The sequence below is a fragment of the Sardina pilchardus genome, chromosome 3 (genome assembly GCF_963854185.1).
Source record: "Sardina pilchardus chromosome 3, fSarPil1.1, whole genome shotgun sequence".
NCBI lineage: Eukaryota > Metazoa > Chordata > Actinopteri > Clupeiformes > Clupeidae > Sardina > Sardina pilchardus.
Genome location: NC_084996.1, coordinates 29,375,459 through 29,401,936, shown reverse-complemented (window position 1 = coordinate 29,401,936; position 26,478 = coordinate 29,375,459). Strand labels below are relative to the sequence as shown.

Here is a 26,478-nt window from a genome sequence, read left to right as displayed (position 1 = left end):
GGATCACATCAACTGGAAAAATGTTTGCGATAAAGACATTTTCGGATCTTAAAAGCACATAACAAGGTGTGCACGGCATCTCATGGGAGATTGAAAAGATGCTCAGTGGAACAAATTGGTAGAATATCAAGTGAAGTAAATAAATGTATGATAATGAGGAGAGGTAGCCAGGCTGCCCTAATTATTTGTAATCTGAAACCTTACCTGCATGTGCAGCTGCTGCATCAGTGTGCCACGCTTATTTTTGCTTATTTATGTGAAGGTTTAATTGACAAATTACAACCAATCCATTATTAATCTGTCACCTGCTGTAACAGCGGCAGATTCAGTGTTCCGCCGGAGAACAGATTGCATCCCTGCTGTTCATTAAAATGACAGCACGCCAAACCACACCACCAAGATTAGTCGGTACCAACACACAACATGGCTCACAAAATGGCTCTTAGCGCCCATGCTATTGATTCGATTGTCAGCGGATTGGTCACTTACACGGTGGTGCGTCATCGGTGATGCATAAAACGATATCCTGCACATGGTTGCCGTTCTGTTCTTGATGTTCCCTAAGCAGCCGTCAACAGAGGGGGAAAGGTGCTTGCTGTCCTACTCTAATAGGGTACCATCCCTTCTCATGCATTTTTCATGCAGCGTTTAGAGTTTGTTTAGACCTATACATTTCACATGGAACCTAGTTAATCCTCAGACTTGCCATAATCATCATTGGACTCACCATTGTTTTATTCATGTCTACATCGACAATAACAATAAAGATCCCCCGGAAGGGATTTTAATATTAATCTAAAATATTTTATTGTAATATGATAGATATGAAATTCACCACCAAGATGATCGCGGGGTCGGTATTTTCTTGTTGTTGTTTTTGCATTCGTTACATGTTATTAAGCTTCCCAAATAGCAGTAGGCCATTTGAATTGCACATCCACAATGTAAATGGTCCATCATCACATACGCAGCAGTTTGCAGGAAATCATATCGTCTGCAATCTTCACTTTGTCCTCAGAAGGCAAAACACTCCCCAAGCGAATTTCTCTTCTGATACAATCTGCATCCTCCTTCTCTCCCTCCACCCATCCCTCCCCAGCATCTCATCTCATTCTCAAGCAAACTGCTTTATTCCCCATTTTACTTTCTAATTTTTTTTTTTTTTCTATCTATCTCTCTGTGTCTCTCTCTCTCGCTCTCTTTCCTGATTCCACACATTTCTCTTAGTCTCAGGGCAAACTGGGACAGGCCCAGGCAGCTTTGACAATCTGTGCAGCATATAAAACTAAATCATTTCTTTCTCCCTTGTTGGAGAGATGTATCCCTTGATCTCACCAACACCACAGCCTGTCGTAGACCAACATTAAGAAAGGGAGAGAAAGAGTGAGAGAGAGAGAGAGAGAGAGAGAGAGAGAGAGAGAGAGAGAGAGAGAAATCTTTGGAGAATTGGTGTGGGGAGAAAACAAGGGACAGGGAAGCCTGAAGATTGGGATGCCCGTAACACCCAACAGTGGAGGAGCCAGAGATCCTATACGGCCATGGAAGTCAGAACAAATGCCACTATTTGCGGGGGAAACACGGAGAAAGAAAGGGCCGATAGAATATTTATGCCTTGCTGCCCATGCAGCGAACATGACCCCTGCTGGCCCTTAACAAATGCAGTGGCTCTCTCCTCTAGCGCTCTTAGATGGCCATGGAGGCTCCTTCACTCTCCTCTCCTCTAATGCAGCGGGATTCTATTTCCGTATGTAGGCTTCCTCCGTCCTGCCCATTTCCCTGGACTGGTGGGCTGACCTTTTGTGTTTTGGCTTTTAATGGGGAAAGAGAATGTGTGCAGGCTGGCCGGCCGACCGAACCTCAGAGCTGAGAGAGAGAGAGAGAGAGAGAGAGAGAGAGAGAGAGAGAGAGAGAGAGAGCTCCAGGTGAGGGGAGAGGGAAGGGCTCACTTCACTCAGAAATGTGTGTGTGTGTGTGTATGTGTGTGTGTGTGTGTGTGTGTGTGTGTGTGTGTGTGTGTGTGTGTGTGTGTGTGGTTCTGTGTGCATATGAAGAAAGGGAGAGATAGAGAGTGAGTGTGTGTGTGTGAGAGAGAGAAAGAGAGTGTGAGAAAGTGAGTGTGTTTGTGTGTTAGAGAGAGAGAGAGAGAGAGAGAGAGCGAGAGAGAGAGAGAACATGGAAGACACACAGCAAATTCTCTGCAGTGTGGCAGTGTGAGTTTCTCCCCAATGATCAAATACTCCTCTGGCTGTTGAGTGTTCTCTTCGATTTAGATCTGATGTTTTGGAAATATCTTTCTTTTTTTCCCTTTTGATTTGCTCAATTTAATTAATTTGGTTGTTCATTCTACAGTACAATAAGACTAGAGTGCCTTTCACGCCACTGTTTTGCATTGTCTCATCAGGACACAAAGCTTCAGCGAGCGCTCATTGAAAATACTTCACTCCATTTTCAGTAGATAGCCAGAGTCCTCATCAAGCGCTTGCCACGAGGGCGCGGAGAGCCCTGAAAGGATCAAATCTTACTTTGAAGCCACAGTTCTCTCGTCGGCTTTAAGGATAAGAAGCGCGTACGCATGCACACGGCGCCCAAATATCTTAATATCAGAGCAATCAAAGCCAGCCAAAATAGATCCATTTATCTGTCTATCTTCCTGTCTGAATGTCCATCTTATAAATACAGGTATAGATTGAGACTAGGACATTACACTGTTCTCTCAAAACAAAGTGCCTCTGATACAACATAATGATACTCTATTTCCCCATTTAGTTGAAGGCTAAATTGTGTCTTTTTTGCAAAGGATAATTACTTACAGTAACATTCCACCCAGTGCAATACAACAGTTTAAAGGTTCAATTGGTGTTTTCATCGGGAGGGATCGCAAGGGATTCATAATTCATTCAAATGGAGCTCTTGTCAACACTGGAGGATGCTTTATGAATTCCGTAAAGGAGGAGACAGGCTGGAAAGTGGAGAAGACTCTTAATGGTGATGCTTTTTTTTTCTGGTGGCGGACAAGTAAGGGGGAAGGAGAGGGATAATGTAAACAGTTCCGCCATTGTGTTTGTGGCTTAGAAATTGCAGGTGTGAATTATGCAAGGGAGGAGGAAGTCGGAGCCAAGCTTGACGCAGACCGCGCGGAGCAGGGTGGCGCGAGGAAGAGAGGGATTGGGAGAGAGGGAGAGAGGGAGAGAGAGAGAGAGAGAGAGAGAAAACCGTGAGAGGCAGACTTGAAATACCCCGTGGAAATCCATCTGGCATCCTGCCTCTCCGCACAGTAAAAGTGGCATCCGCTCCCCCTCCACACAATAAAGGTGACGGGGAATCAGCCCACTCAGCTTTTGAAAAACAATGAAGTGCTTTAAAAAAAAAAAAAAAAAAAAAAAATAGACATAGACATAGACATAAAATAATGCATGGCACGTTTTGCACATTTCCATGGCTTTTCACGTGCATGGGCTTTAACAGGTTGTGTGAGTTGAGACTCCCCTCCACGCTTCGTTTCCTGTGTCTCTGTGGCCTGTTAAATACACCTTAAACGCCATCTGACAGTCATGTTGAGCCAGGAGGGGCCCCGGGCACAAACCACTAGACTCGTCCCCTTCCGCTCCATGCCACGCGCTGCCCTTCACGGCTGATCTGGGATCTGATGCAGCGCAATGCCTCACTTGACCTGAACAATCAGGACTTTTTGTGAGTCCACATAACAGGCCCGGAGCAAGCAAACACAAATTGCCGTGACAAAAGCCTGTCAATATTCTGTACGTTCCGTTTCATCTTCAGACGGTGTTGGCAGGTGCCATTTTCATAACAAACAGGTGAAGCAGAACAGAGAATTGGCCGCTGAGGCAGGTACCCACATGGTTTGTGTGCGCAGCAAGAACCTTCTCTGCTAACACGAGGAGGAAATGACTAATTTCTCCACCTCCTCCTTTTGTTCCTACACTCTGAATAAATAGATCCTTTATCCCTCCTAAACAAAAGTGAGGAGGACTCCTGCACAAAACCCTTAACAGACATCACTGCACCTTGTAACATCATCAAGGTTTTTTTTTTATTTTTTATTTTTTATCTAGCCAAGGTTGCTGTAGAGATGACAAGTAAATCCTTATGAGAGGCTCTACAAATTCAGAAACTGACATTGTTCTCCTATGGGGGTAGATAGTGTATTCTTTGAGCTTATATCTGCAGGCTTACAATGGTGTTTTGGGGATGGCACATCATACTCTTGTCTGCATCCATATGTGCAGATGCCTTCTGAAGTGTGAAGCTTTCTCACTACTCATACTGTAGCTGTAACTCAAACTGAGTTTGGTTGGGTGCGTGCTTTTTTTGTTCATCTTCTCCTGCACCACAAGTCAAGTAGTCAGGACTCAGGAGCCATTTCTGTCTATTACTGTCCCTTCTCCGTGTCTGCTCCTGTTCTCAGGCCATGCCCTTCAGCTTGCTGTCAGGCTAGCCCTGAATCAAACACGCTACCTCCTGACAGATGCCTCTCAGCGCTCCGGTTCCCAGGATCGTTGTCGTTGGTCCTCCTAATGCTCTCCTGATGGTGAGCGCGTGTGCTGTATGTAGACTATAGCATGAAGGACTCGCTTGTGATATAACAGCAGATGAGAAACACGAAGGGATGCTACAGCGGCACGAACAAACGCTTTGACATGTCAGAAAAGCATCCATGCAAGGATAGGTGCAATCTCTGGTCCTTTTCAGATGCTGGAAGGTGGGGGTGGGGGGGGGGGGGGATAAGATTCCTGCTAAGATCGTGGGGACAAAATACATTCGTGACTGACAGATTATCTCTATTCTTAAAAAGGAAGACGTATAAATGAGAGACCAGAAACAACAGCTTACTCGGAGGGCACACTACTGCAGATAATTAATCAGCATTATTCTGAAAAGAGACTTAAAAAGTCACCACCCTTTAAGAGGCTCGTTTATAGTTTTGGGCTGTGCTCAATTCGTCTTGTTCAGGAACATATTTTAATTTGGATTACCACTTGTGAGTGTTCCTTGTTTGGAGTTGGGATGTTACGCCACAGCGGCTTTGCTGCAGATTTGGGTGGCGACATGTCATTTGCTCAGCAGGTCAATAAACCCTTGTAGCATACTAATGCACCAAGTGCAGCAGACCAGGTAGGAGAGGAATTGATGAGTGACAAGCTGTGTTGTGAGTTCTGGCATTCCCAAGCCTTTGTAGCTTGCGATTTTCTCTCCTCTCTCCTCTCTCAGTTTCTCACTCCCTTCCTCCCTCCCTCCCTCCCTCCCTCTCTCTCTCTCACACACACAGACACACAGACACACACACACCCTTATTTTCAGCAGTGCAATCGACAGCCGCCAAATCCTCCTTTATCAGCCGTGTGTCGCTGCGGTCAGCTGTTAGTCCCTTTTCTCCTGGATTGAGTGTAATAAAAATCCACATTTCCCATCGACTGCATCTCCTGCATTATTCACTGGGCAGATAAAGCAGCCTAAAAGGAGCGCAGGAAATAGACAGATGGCTCGGCAGCGAGCGAGCGAGCGAGCCCGGGAGAAGGCGCTGAGACGCTGGACATGCCCGCGGAATGTAGAAAAAGTACCGGGGATCAATACAGGGGCCTTGACCAAGAAGGCTCTTATCGGGACGATTAGCTTGCCTGAGTAGCCCGTGGTCTGGAACCAGGGCTGGGAGCACACCGCACCGGACGTACTCAGGCCACTACGGCTTATCGTGGCAGTTAATGTGGAAGGGCTGTCTTCGCACCGGGGGCTTAGTGCACACAGGCATGCCCCATGGGGAGAAGGTCTTAAATAATGCAACGCGTTTCAACCCCCACCTCCCCACCACCACCACCTCCTCTACCCTCCCCTCCTCCCCACCTCTCGCTCTATCTCTCTCTCTCTCCTCCTGAAGCAGGGCTATGAAAGGCCTGCCTGACAAAAGTCTCTCACAGGAGTCAACCCAGGCTACTCCATCCTGGAAGGCTGTGCACGACCAGGAGGAACAATTTTGTTCCGTGTCTCTTCATGGGGGAAATAAAAAAAGCTTTTCCCTCCTGGAAGCATTGGTTCATTTTCAAATATTACGAGTAAAAATTTGGCAGCAACTAGGGCAACTATCCACTCCAATTTTGAAATAAAACTGAATGTCTTTGAGGGAACTCTTGAGTTTGCAATTTTATTAACCTACTGTATTCTTTGGCATAGATTGCAGGTGACACAATGACACTTCCTATCAGGATGACAAGTGAGATAAAATTGAATAGGTTAAGACTTCTACATGAACACTAAAAGGTTGGTTAAGACCTCCAGTAAGTTACGTATACCACAAGAGTATGACTAAAATAGCAGTGAGTAAAATATTAAAATTGTGATTAAATATTTCAAGTGTTTATTGTATCAGCAAGTCAGACTCCGAACATTTAGGAGTTATTTTAAAAAAGAAGCCTATACTGTAAGAACAGTACCCACAACTGAGATCTAAAAGTTTTTAGAAACTAATATTCTGACTATTGGAAAGAGCACAAGGGTTATATTTCTCAGAAATATCATCTGTTGCCAGGGGGTTGTTGCACACTGTACTATTTACATTTCATTCCATTTAGTCATTTAGCAGTTGCTTTTACCCAAAGTGACTTACAGTATGTCAATATGTTACATACTGTATATCACAATGGCCACTGTCCCTGGAGTTTAAGGGTCTTGAAGGATACAACAAGCTTGGAAGCCTGGACTTGAACCCACAACTTTTCAGGCTACTGCAAACTAGCCCAGCTCCTTAGCCACTATGCTGCTACCGCCCTATCAAATGTATCAAATGTTCCTGTGTTTGTTCATTAGCACGCTAATCAAGACCGGTAATTAGAATCAAGCCCATGCTCCCATGTGAATCCCATATTTGGTTTCAATCACAGTGAGAAACTGATCACAGTGAGTGCATTCGATCTGGACAGTGGAAATATCAGACAACCGTTCACAGCCTCTTTCTTCCTCAATAGGGAAATAAATGTCTTTAAAACATACTGCTCTGCAAAGTGTTAAAATGGCTGTAGTCTCTGCACGATATCTGGGCAGGTTTGCTACACTCCTCTGGTGTATCTTTACCCATTTTTCTGGGCCATGTAGGAATAAGCAATAAAGGTCAGGGATTGGGATTGTAAAAATAGAACCCTTACTCACCCTACTGTCCTCCTCCTCTGTTTCTGTTTGAGAAAGTAGCCCTGCCCTCACACTGGCAGAGGAAAGCACAGTTTTAGCGAGAGTTTATAATACACAGAGAGAGAGAGAGAGTGAGAGAGAGACACACACACACACGCTGCACTGCTGCACTGGCAGTCTGGTAAAGAGGGACAAATCCCAAAGGGCTGCCGCATCTGTGGGCTGGTGGACCATCAGAACAAAATGTACATTGCGTTTTCACTGGCCCTATATGCCACATCCCTGACCCGCATTATCAGCCAGTGTTAGCAGCCAGGTCCAGGGATGAATGTCTTTGCAACTACACCCCTTGTAAACAGACACTGAATTGTGTTAGGGAGGTGTGACTATAACAATTAAATTCAGGACACATACTTCAATGAGATATTAGCACCCAAAAAAACTAAACTAAAAAAGCTGTAATTAAAAAACAAAGTTGTTCCCCGAAGAGGGGGGGTGGTGGAAGGCAAAAAAAAAGATATTAGCACCCAGTAATAATGACACACTGGTCGGTGGATAGCCATGTCTTTACATTACATTACTGTACATTACATTACATTTGGCTGACGCTTTTTAACCAAAGCGACTTACAACATGGTAAACATTTTATGCAATTCCAACAACAATTCTTGGAAACAATTAAAAAGGTATGTCTCCCACTAACACATTCTCTCTCTCCTTTTCTTTTTCGTTTGCAGTCCGTGGTTCCGTCCTCTTGCTCCTCTGGCTGTGGGCGGGCGGGGTTCCGGTCGACGGCTGCCCGCCCAAGTGCAGCTGCTTCCGCGAGCCTCGCCTCACCATGGCCTGCCAGCAGCGCGGGCTGTCCGCCGTCCCCGCCGAGATCCCGGGCCATGTGCAGCGCATCTTCCTCCAGATCAACAAGCTGACGGAGATCCGCTCCACCGCCTTCAGCCTGTGCCGCAACCTCACCGTCCTCTGGCTCTACTCCAACAACCTGCGGCACGTCGAGGCGGGGGCCTTCTACGGCCTGGAACGCCTGGAGGAGCTGGACATCGGCGATAACGGCGACCTGCGGACCATCAGCTCCACGGCCTTCAGCGGCCTGTCCCGGCTGCAGACCTTGCACCTGCACCGCTGCGGGCTGTCCGAGCTGCCGTACGGCATTTTCATGGGTCTGTCCTCCCTTCAGTACCTCTACCTCCAGGATAACAACCTCTTGGCTATACACGACGACACCTTCCTGGACCTGGCCAATTTAGCCGTGCTGCACCTGCACAACAACAAGATCAAGACGGTGACGGACTTCATGTTCCGCGGACTGTTGAGCCTGGACAGCCTGCTCTTGCACCAGAACCGCGTGAGCGCGGTGCATCGGCACGCCTTCCACGACCTGCGCCGGCTCGCCACGCTCTTCCTGTTCCACAACAACCTGACGGCGCTGAGCGGCGAGGCCATGGAGCCCCTCGTGGCCCTCCGCTACCTGCGCCTCAACGGGAACCAGTGGGTGTGCGACTGTCGGGCCAGAACGCTGTGGGACTGGTTCAAGACCTTCCAGGGGTCCAGCTCGCAGCTCGAGTGCCACGTGCCAGAGCGCCATGTCGGAAAAGACCTGAAAAGGTTAAAGAGCGACGATCTGGAGGGCTGTTACGACAGCCACCGACATACGTGGACCAGCTTGCTGAACACAAGGAACAGTCGGTACGGGAAGCTCTTCAGCACAGAGAGCCCACTAGGGGCAGCGATTCCCAGGTGCTGCCTCACAAACTCGGACAAGTCCTCAATCCTCTCCGACAAGGGGCTTCCGGATCTCTCCTCCTTCAACAGCCAACAGATCACAAAGAACCCCCTGAAGGAGAAAGAGAACATTTCTAAAACCAAGGGTGTGGAATCAAAGAACGACACTCACAGAATAAACCAAGGTGATTTGGCTGGAACACTGAATCAGCCCGGGGGAAAACAGAGCCATGACTTGACTGAGGACCAGAGATCCTCTGATAACCCACTACAGAAAAAGTGTTCACAGAACACACAGGGTCATTGTCGTGTCGACAGTGGATCGACCATCAATCTTGCTGACATAATGCTGCTTCCAGTAGTTTGGCTATTTTGGTCATTGTGATCATGAATTTTATGATATAATACATGAAATGGCAAAAGAGTCAGTCATAAAAAGAGCAAGAGACAGAGAGAGGTGAGAGAGAGAGAGAGAGAGAGAGAGAGAGAGAGAGGAGGGGGGGGCACCTTTACCTAGACAGAGCTGAGTGTTGATGTTTTTATCTGCAGTGTTGCATCTACTGTGGTGTACATACATTCAGTGGTTTAGTGCTGTTTCTATTGATTCCCCTCCAGCACTCTGAGGGGAAAGGCCAGGACTCTAAAGCTAAACCTGCCGTGCCGTAACATCTGTAGTCCCTCACAGGTCACCTCAAGGTCACATGATACATGCCTTGAGTACCGGGAATGTTTTGAAATCCTCTTGATTGCCCCAAAGATCAGATGAAGGCTATGATTTACTGAAACCCTTTAGACTAGAAAAACGTTCTACCAAGTGCAAAACCAATTACATAATTCCTGACTACTCACAAGGTGATTGTCATACAGTACACCAATAAGTAAGATGTGTTCAGTGTTGGTTTTGCATGGGATGAACAATTCTGAACCCTACAAAAAGCCTTAAGTAAATCAGGGCCGTTATAGTTTTATGCATATTTCGCTACTATGTCAGAGTTTATTTTATTGACACGTGTACTTATATAACTGTTTTATTGCTTATTGTAATTGTTGGTGTTGGCATCACACTGTGGTACGGGTTTAAAATGCAGTCACCTATGTGTCCATGTTATTTTCCCCCCATTTAACCTGTATATAACGTAAATATAAATGTATCATAAATAAAATTTTCTTTTTCTTACATAAAATCGAACAAAACTTATGGCTGATGGATTTTTTGAAAAAGAAAAAAATACTAGCCTATGTTTGAGTACTATTTTCAGATGAAAGTGTAATATGAAGTGCATCATTGGATCTCATAATCATTTAATGTTATGATGAACAGTGCACTTGTATAGGGCTGCTGTATGTCAGCTCTTTATGCATCAGTGAGCCAGTAAGCAGCTGCTCACTCACCCTGTATAAATCCCTTCACACCTTTGGAGAGCGTGTTGTGTGCAGTTGGGGAGAGCACTTTCAAACTGTTGATTAAAGATATTTTTCCATTGTACGAGTATACATTGACAGATGCTATATGAAATGAGTAGACAAATAAGCCCAGAAATAGATGCATATTTGTTTACTGAAACATAGTTTCCCTTACAGATGTGCTGACAGTTGTACAAGTACAAGGAGGCCATCTAGTGGTGAGAATCTGGTGTGCATCAGCCAGTGGGCTCCATTTTCTGCTGAAGTTCTACATTCTGGTACCTTAGAATCCGGAGTTCTGGCGAGAGCAAAATTTCAATTTGCTCAGCGAGTCACTCTGGCAATCAGTAATGATGCTCATTACCCAAGCCGTTGGAGCCGAGCTGCACCAATCACATCAGTGTATCTGATATTGGCGGGCCAGAGGCGAGCTAAACAGACGACGACAGTGCTGCTACATTTCCGGAATCAGTCAGAAAACATTGGTCGTAGTGTTATCCAATTAGACATTATATCCAATTATACATTAGACAAAAAAGTGGTATCTTAGGGTATGTCAGAAGAATGGGGCAACAACTGAGCTGAAACTCCAAAGAGAAGTTATAGTAGGCCTAGCCTGGCTATCACCACACCAAGCTCAGTCTTTTAAGATTGAACATTAGTCTGGGAATCTGATTTGTATTTTTTACTGCACAAGAGGTGTGATAGTGGATAGTCCTTCAACCAATCAAACCAACGATCCAGGTACGCCGTTTTGTGTTTGGTCCCCGCAGATTTGTGACGGAAGCAGGAAAGAAAAATGTGGAGGTTTCCAGTCTGAATTGCAGGGCGACATCCAATCTCTGGCAGATCGGGCAGGGTTTATCCGTCTCACGGTATAATGTTCTCACTCTGAATCATGATATTCATATTCATATTCATGTATGATGGAAGTATCTCAAGTCACATGCCAAGTCACATAAGGAAGATATTGACCTTTAGACAGCATATCAAGTGAGTTGGCATGCACTGAGATACTTCCATCATACCATATCATTGACAATCATTTGTTCTATAATGTACTTCCATTGAAACGTATTGATTTTGACTTGACTTGATTTCCTCATTTCTGAGGTGATATGAAGTAATATCTAATATTCCCTTTGCATAGGCTTTTGGTATCCAATATAGAAGCAAAATGTAGCAATTATTTTGAAGCTGACTGTACCTATTGTTCAGATTTAGTTTAAATATATGCAAATTATTGCATATTTAAGTAAAACTGGTCTCATTTGCATATCTAAACATCACATTTCAGAAAACTTGCAATACAAAAAATCTTTGCCTTAATGTAAGTAAACAACTGTGAAAGTTTCAATTTGATATCTATAGTTTAAAATTTTACCCATTTCACCAGTAGTAAATCCCAATGGCAAAATGCATTGGAAATTGCTACCTTTGACATTGAAAAAAAGTATGTTCCACTAAATATAAATGGGTAGATTTTTTATATGTTAATTAGATATACCTAGGGATCACAAAAAAACTTGGAATTATTACTATTGCAATTAGTTATGGGTCAAACGCTAGATTGACTGGCCTATAGGCTACTCTCCTTCATCCACAAGTCACAAAACCACTTGTTCTGTCAGAGTGGACTTGCTAGTTCAACCCAACAAATCTTGTAGCATGTCCTCTATCTCTATCACGTAGCCTAGGCTACACTGGCCAGTTAGGCTATTGTAACCATCTTGAGGTGTTGAGGACTGTGTCAGCTGGTAGACAAATGTGATTGGGCAAGACCTGAGTGATGCACTGTATGTGATGGGAAGATTAACAGTGGACAAAGTTGGGCCAACACTGTTGAAAAAGGGAAATATTTGGGGACCATTGACTCCTGACGCAGCCTAAAGCAACGATTGGTGCGTTTCATTCAACTATAATACAGACGTTTCCGTCCGTTTTATCGTGTTTCACGTCACCCCATGACCCGACTGCAGCATAGACCCGAAATAATGGTTATGGTTATGGTTATGGTTAAAGTTATTTAGCAGACGCCTTTGTCCAAAGCGACGTACAAATAAATAACAATACAAATTAAATTAACTGTGAACAATTACAAAATAAGGAGAATAGCAATCCTATTATCAATAAAACTGTATAGGCCTAAAACAATCATTTTAAGCACTAACCTAATGAGAAATAAAACAATGAATATGAGAATATCAATTAAATAAGTCATTCAATCAATCATATAATAACAATAACTATGGCATGGTAAGGCTAAATTTAAGGAAAATAGCAAAAATCAACGTCAAATTCTATCAATGGACAAATTATAACAAAACAATAGCCTACTATTATACAAACCATAACACATAACAAACGCTCAATAGACTAAGTGCATATTAAACAAATATGCCTCAAGACCCCTCTTAAAAGATCCAAAACTGTTGCACGGAGAGCACTGGGCAACTCATTCCACCAACATGGAACCACTGAAGAATAATAAATAATATATGACAGGCTAATAATATTAATGATAGGCTAGTAATAATAGCCTAAAAACTACAACAACAACAACATCAATAGCCAGGTATACCTAATAATAATAATTTGACTTGATAAATGAGAGAACTGTCCAAATCACAAATATTGACTGACGTCACATCTCGGGTTGAAACAACCAAGGCTACAGTTTCTTCCGCTGTTCTGTTTTAAGGATTAAGAGTTGCATTACGGGTCTGGCAACAATCTAACAGTTTGATTGCCAGGGAGGGCCATGGTGGAACTGGTAGATAGAATGTTGACATGTGCGTGTCCCTGCGTGTCTTCAATTGAGAGCACTGCAGTGACCCAAAGCAGAAGACAAGCTACGAATCTTTATAAGCTTTAGCCACAAGTCCGTGTGGACGATGCAAGCACAACCAGAACTAGTCTACGTTATTCATTCGCCAAGTGAACAAGACCTATGGATGGTAGGCATCTCACTCATGATAATATTGTGTTGAGATTGTAGGCCCTCTATAGAAAAGCAATAGCTTAAACTCAGTCCGTTTAAATAAAAACGTGTTTAATTGAAGCTTTAAATGTGTACTATTCTTGCTTCGACTAGTGCTGTCTGGCGCGGTGGCCAAGTGGTAAGGCGTCGGTCTCGTAAACCGAAGATCGCGGGTTCGAACCCCGTCCGTGCCTCTGTGTGTTAATCAATTCACTTTTGATAGGCCTATGTGATGCTGACTATCAATGGAACAGAGAACACTACACAGCATGAAACCTGGAAGTTGCCTATAATGAAAAAAGTATTCGGTGGAAGAGTTGTGCCCTTTGTCGACTTGCTCTCAGAAGCCACAAATATAGCGCAGGCAGCAAAAGTAAGCTGATGGCTAGCAAAATGTTGCCAAATTGTAGATGTCGCTCAAAGTAATCTACACGTCACGTAGACCTCACATGGTAATTTAGTCTATTGGTGCTGATTACGATGTCAACTGCACTTTTTCGGACATAAATAGGCTCAGTGTGTAAGAGTCGTTACTAGTTATGACCAAAGGATGTCGCCCTAAACAAAAAAATCTCCTATTGCGCAGTTGATGTTGAAAACGGTTGCCAGTCATGCCTAGGTGGGTTACAGTCCTCACTGTAAACTCTGCCACACTATACTCGTTTTCAGATAACTTTTAACAAACACAGATCTCTCCAAAAAGTCGACAACTGTTCCTAAAGGAGAACAAGAACAGATATTTCTCCAAATGGCCAGGAGTCTCCACGTGGGTCCTTACCAAAGTTGACTGTAACCTTTATGACCTATTGTAAACTATTACATCCCTGATGTTGAATTGTTGAATGTCAACGTTTGGGAGCATGCGTCTGTTAGCATGTTGATGTTGTGTGTTTGTGTGTCAACGTTTTGGGAGCGTATGACTGAAAAATAATAAGTTGATGAATTATGTGTGTGCGCGCGCGCGCATGTGTGTTGGGGTGGGAGGGGTGGGGGTCAGATAGAGAAAGAGGTGCGTCGGACATAACACACAGGATTTCGTAGCCTACGCTGTCCTTTTTAGGGAGTGTCGACTTGCCTAGCCCGTAGCAGAACACCCAAACATGAGATCAATGTCGTCTCCTGCTGCAAAACGCTGTTACGCACTCACTCACTCTGCGGACGCAGAGCACCCGTGTGAAGCTTCTCATAGCAGTAATATACTTTCCAGTAAGTTGTTGAATACCTTAATGGACTGCAATAGCTAACTTTGGGAGCTCCTCAGCGCTTATTCTATTATAGTCGACATCAGGATTTATTACATCATATAGCCTACTGTTTTTATATTATCATTTTGGAGAAAAATAGCTTTTCAAGTGGATAAGGACTGTGATGAAGTATGGGGTATGTTCCCTCGGAAACAGTTGCCATCGTGGGATACATAGCGCATTGCAGTTTCGTGTATTTGGAGTGAGGTTATGATAATGAATTGGACGTCGATCAACTTCAGTGATCACTTTTTTATATACTGCCTACACTGGAGATCCTGGAAGGTAAATAGATTTTAAGTTTACGACTTTGAAACCTTTTTGGCAAACTCGCACGTTGTAAATTTGAAGTGGGTATTTTAGTGAGTTAGAGGTCTACTAGAAATGAAAGAATATGGAAACATCAGGCTATAGGTAAGGTTGCTTTGAATGAAATCATGCACAGCACGTGAGGCTTCAGACCGAAGCGCACAGCTCTGGGGCCAAACTCTGACCGCTTGCTGAAATTAGATAATCAGTTCACATGTTCCTGTATGTGGGTTACTAGACTCCTCATTGCAAACAAACATTTGGATGCTTATAATCGAGCACTGGAGATGGTTCGTTTCGCAGTTAAAACGACGTGATGTTGGCACAAAGCAGTGAATCAGAAGTTGGGTCTTTGCGGGCAAAGTGAGTTGTTCTACATCTCTCAACTGGCCTACAAAGTCCCAGTCTCTGGTCCATGTCATCTACTTTATTTTGTATTTCCAACATGGCAGTTTTATACTTTCATTCATCAAAGTGATGCTGATCTTTGGAGAGCTGCTGTGAAAGCAACAACCCACAGTTTGTCATCTGTTGATATTTAAAATGTTACCTCATTCTTTCTCTCTTTTCCTTTTTTCTTTTTCTTTCTTTCTTCCTTTCTTCCTTTCTCTCTTCTTCTTTTCTTAAAAAAACAGTTCTTGGGAGTCGACATCATGTGAACATTTTAATTGTTCATAATGATAGTAGAAGATATCCTGCTCTTTGTTTTTGTTTCATTCTGGTCTTATTGTGTTTGAAGAACTAAACTGAGTGTTCTGGAAAGTTGGGACAGCACAATGGATCCATGCAATTACATGAGTGCAAAACAACATGTTCACTGATCAGTAGGCTAAATATTGTTTTTTTTATTGCTGGAAGAAATAGGCTATTCGAACCTAATCCAACCTCCATTAAGAAGTACATTACTTAGTTGTCTATATAAAGTATTAAGAATGAATGTTTTCTAATAGAAAAAACCCATGTAGTAGGTTATCTGGCTATTTCTCAGGGTGGTAAGTGCCTTTTGCCATCTCTAAGAAAAAGGTTACAAAATACTACTGTGTATTGTCAATGTCTGTGACACCTGCAGGCTCGTTATCTGCTTGGATTATCACAGCTTGAGTGAGCTTGTTGGCTGTGGAGCTTCTGGGATGAAGACCAGGGTTTCTGATTGGAGTTGTGAGATATAGCAGTGCTTCGGTTTGCCTGCCAAGAGTTTCTCAACGGTATTCAGCATCGTCCAGTCAGGTCCATCAGCTGGGTAACTGATGTACCGAATGCCTTGGCACCAGGTATTTCCTAGTAATCTACCGCTTTGCTATCCTGACGTAGCAACAAATGGGTATAAATGTGTTAAGGTGAATGAATGATGGAGACACAGCCTTCATACAACTCTGTGGTTTCTGCGGGCCCTCCCAGTAGACAGATGGGCATTGATTGATTAGAGCTCAAACATTCTGGTCAGGCCTCTCTCAACATCATATGTCTGCAGCCAGCTGAGTGACTTGTGAGTTCATGCTGAAGTCACCCTCTCTTCAGCCGGGAAAAGCCTTCACTCAGGGAAAGGAGTCCGCTGAACTCATTCACCTCCCCCCAAAGGCACAAACAGGCAGCCCCCGCGCACTCTAGTCCGCAACCCTTTTTATATATATATATATATATACAGCCGTTTATAAATTACTTATATATATATATATATATATATATATAAGTAATTTATAAACGGCTGGCATGCCATTTTGGAAGAGGAAGTGAGAGAAATTCCCCTCTTTCCCCCCACCCCCACTCTCTTTCTCGTCTTAATTTAATTTTTTTGGTCGTTGGATGGGTAACAGAATGCCGACTCCCCCATTGCTGGAGGCAGTTGTAGTAGCAGTGGCAAAAAGAGCTGCTTTGCACTCTCCTCTGATTCAGCCCAGCATTCTAGCGTTCTCATTATTACTTCTGTCTCGGAGGTTTTGTGTTTTTTCAATATGGTTGATCTGTCTGTCTGTCTGTTTGTCTTTGTCTGTGTGAAGGATTATAAAACAAATGAGTGGTTCGGTGGAAAGGTGTTGCATGGAACAGGTCACGCTCATTACATTTTGGAACGGCTCCCACTCGTGGGAAAGCTTGAAGAGTTTCATTTCATTTTGGATGCAGAGAGAAAGAGTGAGAAACAAAAAAAAAAGAGTTTGGTCATGGTTTATGTCTGCACACTCTTGAGTGCTTCTGGTTGTTTTGCATGTGGCTACTTCCCTCCTTCTCCTACTCTGTGCATATCTGTCCTCTACACTTTGTTACTGTAAATCCTCCTTGGTTCCCCTTTTTCGTTCCCTTACTCCGTCAGTCCCCCCATCTTGTCTCTTCTTCTCTCTTCCTCTCCAGGCATCTTCTGTTCTCAGCCCTCCACTCATTGCCTTTCCCATGGTTCTCTCCTCCTATTCAGTCTGGTCTCCACCCCTCTCCACTCCTTTCCTGGTTTTCCCACCTTTCATGTCCTCTCACTCATTCCCTTCTTTTTAAAACAACCAACTTCTGACTCCTCTGTCTCATCACTCCTCTCCAATCAACCATCTGTCTTTCCTCTGTCCTCTCCTTTCCTTTCTTTTCTCTCATCTTGTGTTTCTCACTCTTCTCCTCCTTTCGCGTTACTCCTGTCTTCCGTTTCCTTCTCAGTCTGACACCTCTCCTGTTCTCCTCTCCCCTCCTCTCTTCTCTCCCTTCTCCCTCTCATCTCACTCTTCTTCTCCTTTCACATTACTCCTGTCTTCTGCTTTCTCCTCAGTCTGACACCTCTCCTGCCCCCCCCCCCCCCCCCCCCCATCCCCTCCGCCCCCTCTCCCCCTGGGCAAGCCTCTGCACCCAGTGGCCAGTGAGGATGGCGTGGGCAAAAGCAAGCTTGTAAGCTCCGCTGGAACACACGTCTGGGAAGAAGGAGCCAAAAGGCAGCAAGAAAAATGAGGGACTTTTAGGGGCAGCTGTGTTTTATCAACTCAGTCATAATGCCCCTAAAAATCCTTATTGCTCTTGCAATGTTCAGCAGATTTTTGTGTTTTTCTTCCTTTTTTTTTTTTTGCACGGAGGAAGATGTGGCTGTGTTTGAATTCAAAAGACACAATGCAGCTCACTTATAGACATATGTTTATCTTCAGACAGAGACAATGGTCTATGCAACTTGGTTTCAAAATGCAGTTGTATTAAAATGTGTTTCAGCTGAGAGAAAGAGTGTTTCCATTTAAGGCACTGTTCTTCTTTAAGTCATGTGCTGTTTTCTTAACATTCAGGTAATTGTCAGAAATTGCACTGTTTGTTGAAACTGTGCCATAGGGTAAAAAGGGTCTCCTTAGCAGAGCTGATTCCGTTTACAGAGGGAGCATTTTTAGCAGTGCTTCTGTGGTTTTTTAATCTACATCTGTGGCTGACCTTCTTTTGTCGTGTTTCCCCGAATAAGATGCTCTAAAGTGGTGAATTAAATTTTCAGGGCAGAATTCAGGCTTCACATCTGGTTTGTTACGGATCTGCTGACACAAAGCAGGATACTGTTTCAGCAGAACTCTTTAAAGCAGAAGTACCAAGTCCGCCCCCTCCCACCATACAAGCACACAAACACACGCTCACACACACATACACACGCACACACGTACACACACACACACACACACACACATGCACACACGCACACACACACACACACACACACACACAAATACACACAAACACACTCACACACCACCAACTCTTACACTGGCTGCTGCTCAACTATCTGAGTGCTCTGTGTGACTCTGCATCATAGTTTAAAAGAGGAGAGGCAGAGTGCAGGCTGGACTTGGGGTCTCACGGGGGTAGGGGCCGGGGTGGGGGTAGAGGGGTGGTCAGAGTGGACTCTACCTGATGGCTCAGCTCCCAAACTCCTGCTGTCCGCTTCACTCTTGAATCTCACGCTCAAAGCATGACGCATGCACACACCCAGGCACACACATAAACACATATACTGTATGTAGATACAGTATATTTATCATATTAATATTCCCTCTTTCTCTCTCTCTCTCTCCATCTCTCTCACTCTCACTCTCTCTCACAGACACACACACCACAGTGACACACATGTGCACATTCGTGTAGATACAGTTTAATATATCTATTTAATATTCTCCCTCTCACACACACACACACACACACACACACACATACACAAACACACACAGGCACACAGGCACACACACAAACATGTATACAGTGTTTATCATATTAATATTCTCTCACTCTCTCACACATACACATAAACACATACACATGGACATAGTATATACTTAACTTACTGATTCCACTCAATCACCCCCTGTCCCGCTATCACTTTTTCTCTCTCTTTTCTTCTCTCCTTCCCTCACAGACTGTGTGTGTGTGTGTGTGTGTGTGTGTGTGTGTGTGTGTGTGTATGTTCATGTTCAGATAAACTGTGATTTCACACAGCCTCACAACCACATACAAACACATACTGTAGCTCAGCCCTCATCTGCCTCACATACCTATCACTCTCCGGACACGCAAAAGCAGACAAACACACACTGCTGGAGACAGATATCGCACCAGTCTTTCAGCATTGCCCTGTATCTCCACCACTCACTCTCCATTCAGACAAAAATTGACACACATGAAATATCACAAATGCAAACAATACACCTCCATTATATGTGTCTCTCTCTTTCTGTCTCATTCACACACACACACAGCGGACAGACACACACCCACACACATTCATACAAACACACACACACACACACACACACACACACGTTTTCACAACCTCTCCCTCCAGAGAGAGACCTGTAGCACTGGTTTCAAAATTGGAATCTTTGAGGTTTGGTGAGTAAGCAACAGTGAGCCATTCCGCCATGTGTTCCTCTGCACCTCCCATGGCGATGAGGCAGCAGATTGCACTCATCAGCAGGGCAGCATCTGCTGCATGAATCACTCCAGTTCACTAATGACCATGACAGCGACTATATGGGAGTAATTGGGAGGGGTGCCACTTTCGGAAGCTGACCTCTCGGTCTCAGTCTGCGGGCAGGTGATGGCCATGATGGCATCTTGCGCCCACGGCAGGAATGACTCATGCCGTGGACGCCGTGGCGACTGAGTCATGTGACCCACTTGGGGAGCGAGTGTGGAATGTCATAAGGGTCCTTCAAGACAGGTCCACTAGTGTGCTACACAGTATGCCTCTAATTAATACACACACACACACACACACATACACACACATACACACACACACACACACACACACACACACACACACAACCCTGATCTTAGCGAGGCAGCCTGAAATATCTTGTGTCCCCCGAATTGTTCAAACCGAGGCTGTTCTTGGTCAAGGTCGGTGCGGCGGTCCCGACAGTGCAAACCCACAGAGTGTAGGATACTCTGTTCGGCTCGCTTCCCAACCCACATTATAGTAGCATATTAACCGGAGGCTTTTCGGGCACATTGTGAGGTCCTGCTGGAGATGAAAAGTGGCTCTCTGTGCTCTCCAGTGCGCGGAGACGGTGGCTGGAGACGGTGGCGGCTCAAGTCCGTGCTAAGCATGCCGTATGAGCTGCCGGCCCGCTGCAGTAGTCCAAGGAAACGTCGGGGAGGTAATTGGAGGTTGTTAAAATTAAAAAAGAAAGATTCTCTGCGGGAGGAAGGAAGGAAAGAAAAGAGACGTTGGTTTTGCAGGCTTGAATATGTGGTGCAATATATATATATATGTGTGTGTGTGTGTGTGTGTGTGTGTATGGTTTTTTTTTTGCTTTTTGTTTTTTAAATCAATCCGTCAAAGTCACACAGCAAGAGGCTAATCTAGTTTTATGTTACATTTGCAGGCACACACATACTCTCTTTGGTGGGCACATGTGGGAATTGATTCAGTTTTCATATCAGTCAAACAAATAAGAATGCTAACCACTAAGTCTCTGCGGTGTCAGTTTTAGCCACGCTCTTGTGACATCAAATCCCTTTCTCTGGCCCTCTGACAGGCATCCGTCCTAATGTCTGAAATAGCAGTTAGCTAAATGTATTACTTTGTTTCATTGTTATAGCTTATGTCAAGTCCCTTAGTACTGCTGTTGGTCAGTATATACTACTCTTTCTTTATGTATTTCTCCCAAATAACAGTTTGTATTTGGGGGTCCATAAAAAGACAACATCACCAAAAACTGCGTCTTTACACAAGCAAAGAAATGGTCCAGTTCGCTGGGACAAACTGCTTTACAAAAGCTTTGAGTAACTTGCACAGCTTTTTTATTTCAGAGAAGAATAAGATGTCTCCTCTGTATGCACCACAGGTTCCAATGTGTTATATACTCAACTTTGCTAAATTTGCATATAAAATCTACCGGTGAATCAGGTTCTTTTTTGGGGTGCATTCAGAGGCTACGTTCAGAAGCTACATTTTACTGCACACAGTGAGCAACGACAGTTGTGAATACACCTGTAATCCCATGCATACTTACCTAACCACACACAGGTACACGCTTGCTCCTGTTTAGTTGCATGTGCTATACACACACACACACACGGATGCATACACACACACACACACACACACACACACACATACGGACGCATGCACACACACGGTTGCACACACAGACATACTCTCACACACACACACACACACACACTCACACACACACATGCCCAGCACATGGGTGCACTTAAACATCCACACATGCACGTATGGTTCAACACCTGTAGTGATTCTCACAATTGCAATGCAGTGCAACAAAACAGGCACCATGTACTGTCCAAACACAGTCAGAAGAGGTTGTCTCCACCAGCAGACAGACACAGGAGGGGGAGGGGAGAGAGGCATTCACTGGGACATGGGAAATGCAATTCGGAAAGCAGGGGTCCCCAACAGGGACACTTATAGTATGTACACAGTATACTCATAAAACACTTTTGTTAAAACAAGGGAAAACCTGTTACACTTAATCTCATAGACTTGCGTTTTTGCCTCGGGCATTTTTAATCAAAACTCAAAAATACAGAAATATGACACTTTACTCTGTGGTTATGGATGTCAAGCTTTTTTTTTTTATTGATTCAGCCCTGAAGCCTCTCGGGGATGCTGTCATTTGTGGTAATTTATGATGAACTGTGTGTGTGTGTGTGTGTGTGTGTGTGTGTGTGTGTGAGAGAGAGAGAGAGAGAGAGAGAGAGAGAGAGAAATTCATCATTGTAGCAATAGCTGTGAATGGACCAGGGTAAGTGACTTTCCTCTATTACAGAGGCATGACCTTCTGTTTGAGGAAGAAGACTTCCTCATCATACTGTAGCTCCTGTTTCAGAACTCCACTGTAAAAGAAAACATCTGCATAAAAGGGAAAATGTGCAAAACACCTGTAAAACAATCTACATGGGGAAACTCCCTCAAAAATGTCCCCTGATTGTACAGTTATTGTTTTATTATAATTCATATCTTTATATTTTTTATAATGTAGTGAGTGACTGCTTAATGGAGGATGATTGTATCAAGTTGACGTTTTGCAAATCAGTTGGACAACTGCTGGACTATTTTTTCCTAGAACACTAGAACTTGTATGAAACTCAAGAGAGGCTTCTATTGAAACCCCAGTTACCTAACTGGAACTAGGAGGCTGCTTGATATTCAGCTCTCACTGTTGGATCGATGGCCCTGAAGTCATAAATCTCCCAATCTTCTCAGAATCCAATGCCAGCAATCGAGCCCAAAGCAAACTGTGCAAACGACGTATTGTTTCCTGTTTCCTTCGTGAAATAGGTGCGATTCTCACTCTGTGTCCCCCCGCACGGCATAGCAGCCGCCCAGTGGAACAATCGCCGCTATTTAAACAGCAGGCAGCAATTTAGGCCCTCGGTGTCGAGCCAGTCGAAGGCGGTATTAGCGCCGCTATCGGAGATGTAGCACTGTAAACAATCCTAATATTCCTCTCCTCGGCTCAGCGGGGCCCCCGGGGGTGTCGGAAAAGCTCTCATGCCGAACCCAAAATATGCCTCAGTACGAGCCACATAGCTGTAGCTAGATCCAGCGGCAGCACCACCCCAGCTCTGTGTGTGCTGTTTTGGACGCCACGGCTCTGCAGCTCCAGGAATCGCTTGTCTTGTTGTCATTGGGTCTGCTTATCGTGGACCGTGTCTGTAAGTATGGGAGCACGTGCGTGTCTTTTGTGTGGATAAGTTTGAGTGAGTTTGCCCAAGTTCACTGTGTGTGAATGAGAGAACGAGAGAGAGAGAGAGATGTAGAGTGTGGGTATGAGTGTGAGTGTGCGCTTGTGTGTGTGTGTGTGTGTGTGTGTGAGTTTGTGAGTGAGTAAGGGAGAGAATATGTGAACATTGTGTAGGCTGTGTATGTGTGTCTGTCTCTGTGCGGTTGTCTTGCTTGGCTTACCAATCAAAATATTTTCTGACAAGGCCACAGTCACCAAGTATAGTAAAATTGTTGTGTTGAGTTAAACCCTTCTCTCTCCAGGGCCTACGACAGGCCTCACTTTCGAAGATTCCCCCCAGCCAGACCGGATGCTCTTCAGCCAGGAGTACAGGATCAACATGGAGGCCACATGGTACCAGACCAACATGGAAGCCACAAGGTTACATGACTCTGCCTGGCACAGTCCCTATAGGCCCGGGCACTGGCACCGGTGCCCTGGACATCCCCGCTGTGTGCCAGGGTAAACGAGGGGCACATTGTGCTTGAAACGGGCCCAGAAGCACAGCCCAGGGCTCTGCCAGGCCAGGCCAGGCCCGATCAGATCAGATCAGACAACCGCGCGTGAGCGGAAAACTGGGGAGAAGGCCAGAAGAAACAAAAGCAGTTTTGCACTTGTGACCAGCCATATTGTAGCAGATGGATATGGAGAGAGAGAGAGAGAGAGAGAAGGAATAGAATGAGGGAGATACAGGAGAAAAAGACAACAAGAAATAGAAACTAGGATAGAAATGAGAAGGAGAACATGGTTAGACCGACAACACAAGGAGACACAGAGAAAGCGACGTCTGGACTACTATGGTCAGAGAGAGAACACAAGGAGACACAGAAAGAGCGACGTCTGGACTACTATGGTCAAAGAGAGCACAAGGAGACAGGGAGAGCGACGTCTGGACAAGGCAGAGCTGCTGTTGTTACTGGAGTGCGGTGAGGGCTGCTGGCGGTCTCTCTGCTCTCCACAGAAGCACTGACTGGGTCCCTGTGCCCAATGGAGGCGGCAGGAATGGAGCGACACAAACACGGACTCAGCCAAGGCCACCAGGATACTGTTGCTACTGCTGTCACAAGAACCAAGAGCTCAATACCTCCAGTGGAGACAAACAGAACCCTCAATGAACCCTGTTTTTTTTCACACCTCCTTTTCTTTTCAGCAGCCTCTCCAAAACTATAAGAAATCGTAGCACGTAACCATGTAATAACGTTTTTGAAGAGTTCCTCCTGCAGCAACATTTTTTGTATTTTTTTTTTAAATCTGACCAACCACATAAATCCAAAAAGGAATGGCATGAGTGGAGTTATGGATGCTCTCTGTTAGGGCGTTAGGGTGGTCTGCCAGTCAGGAATGTGGCATGCCATGTTGTATCAGCGCTCGCTGCCCTGGCATACCTCCCATAAGACAACACAGAGAGGGCTGCCTGGACTCGGCAAGGCTCTTAAAATGGTTTATGTCTCACTAAATGTTAAACATGACAGCTCCGCCCAGCTAGACATGTCAAATAAGGTTACAACGACCGGAGAACGGCCGTGGCGTGCTAGTGCGAGGCTGGTTTTACTTTGAAGCCTGCCATGATTTAGGCATGCAGGTTTGTGCAAAGCAAGAGGGGGGAAAAAAGTGGCAAAGAATGCTCCGATAATATTTGTAGAAGTTCTATTCCTTCCTTTTTGCGAAATTGTCTCTGGATGAGGGTGAATTTAGTTCATTTAAAAAAAATGGAAGAGATGGGTGAAATAACGACTATATTTTTGATCTTTCAGAGTGAAATCAAAAAGGCTCCCTGAGGGATGATGGCTACCTTTGAGATCAGACAACTTGAGGTCGATAACAACATTTATAAAGCTCTTTTGAAGGCTCCCAGAGCACTTGACAGTGAAGGGAGAACTTCACTAACCACCAATCACCAATGTGTAGCACCCACCTGGGTGACGCATAGCAGACACTTTGAATGGGCCACAGACAGTGCTCCCAACGCATAAGCTTAAGGTGGACAGGGAGGGATGGTGGTGCATTGACATTCATATTTATTAATTTAGCAGACGCGGCTTTTATCCAAAGCGACTTACATTTCAATTATATAACAAGGCCATAGTCTCAAGAGCTACTCTGGGTTAAGTGCCTTGCTCAAGGCACAACGGTAGAAGCCGTTTCAAGCTACTGCATGTTGCCCCAGCTCCTTGAGCAACTACACTACCGCCGCCCCCAGCGCACAGCAGCACAGAGCAGTGGTGATCTAGTTGTGTGCTTGTGTTGTGTTGTGTTGTGTTGTGCCCTTGTTCTAGTTGTGTGGTTGTGTTGTGTTGTGTTGTGTTGTGTTGTGTTGTGTTGTGTTGTGCCCTTGTTCTAGTTGTGTGGTTGTGTTGTGCTTGTGTTGTGTTGTGCCCTTGTTCTAGTTGTGTGGTTGTGTTGTGCTTGTGTTGTGTTGTGCCCTTGTTCTAGATGTATGGTTGTGTTGTGCTTGTGTTGTGTTGTGCCCTTGTTCTAGTTGTGTGGTTGTGTTGTGCTTGTGTTGTGTTGTGCCCTTGTTCTAGTTGTATGGTTGTGTTGTGCTTGTGTTGTGTTGTGCCCTTGTTCTAGATGTATGGTTGTGATGTGTTGTGTTGTGCCCTGTTCTAGTTGTATGGTTGTGATGTGTTGTGTTGTGCCCTGTTCTAGTTGTATAGTTATGATGTGATCTAGTTGTGTGGTTGTGATGTGATCCAGATGTGTAGTTGTGTTATGTTGTGTTGTGTTGTGTTGTGTTGTGTTGTGTTGTGTTGTGTTGTGTTGTGTTGTGTTGTGCCCCTGTTCCAGTTGCGTGGTTGTGATGTATTCTAGTTGTGTGGTTGTGATGTGATCTAGTTGTGTTGTGTTGTGTTGTGTTGTGTTGTGCAGTCTACCCCTGTGCTCTCTCCATCTTTCTCCACAGCTCCTCTCAAGAGGGGTCTGCCGTCTCTGACAAGCGGCGCGCGAGGCAACTGCGCGAGGCAACGAGCGCACATTCACTGCATCGCAGCAGCTATAAATAAGTTGTTTTGTTGAAGAAATTGTAGCCTTTTTGCAAAAAAAATATATATGATTATGGGGTACATAATTCCTTGGACTTCACTGATCCCTGTTGTACCTTCCTGCGGCCCACTCTAACTTCTGTGTCTGCTGTTTTTAAGTATGTCAGAGGTCTCAGGTCACCCCTGCACAACCAAACTGGGTGTTCATCCTGCACCTCAGAGGAAGACTTAGACTATCCGCTCCTTCAGGATCTTCAGGACATGCAAGGTTGTTGTATGGGGACTTTTACCAAAAAAGATATATAATTGCTATCGGTTATTGTGTAAATACAACACATTGTAACTTTTTGCTGTTATGTAAATACACATGTGTATATTTACAGTTTTTTTCAATCGCTAACAAGCGTTTGTCCATTCATTTGACACATTTTCAAAACTCTAAACACAGACTCTCACCTACAAAACACAATTGGCCAAATGATTAATTTTCCTCTCAA

General features: G+C 44.6%; 1 protein-coding gene and 1 non-coding gene across 2 annotated transcripts; both read left to right on the top strand.

Annotated features, from left to right (window-relative positions):
• Nucleotides 1-6,219: 6,219 nt before the first annotated feature.
• Nucleotides 6,220-25,801, top strand: LOC134075969 (reticulon-4 receptor-like). The gene is made up of 6 exons (XM_062530994.1): nucleotides 6,220-6,226; nucleotides 7,875-9,017; nucleotides 23,264-23,381; nucleotides 25,342-25,348; nucleotides 25,434-25,440; nucleotides 25,788-25,801. The coding sequence occupies exons 1-6, from the start codon at nucleotides 6,220-6,222 to the stop codon at nucleotides 25,799-25,801; spliced, it is 1,296 nt and encodes a 431-aa protein (XP_062386978.1).
• trnat-cgu (transfer RNA threonine (anticodon CGU)) lies at nucleotides 13,378-13,449 on the top strand. Its single transcript has one exon. It is a non-coding gene; the product is annotated as a tRNA-Thr (tRNA).
• Nucleotides 25,802-26,478: the final 677 nt, after the last annotated feature.

Bases quoted from the DNA above. Each gene is read 5' to 3' on its own strand.
- LOC134075969 (XM_062530994.1), top strand. The intron at 9,018-23,263 runs GTGTGGAATCAA...TTCTCTCTCCAG, and splicing joins GAACATTTCTAAAACCAAGG to GGCCTACGACAGGCCTCACT.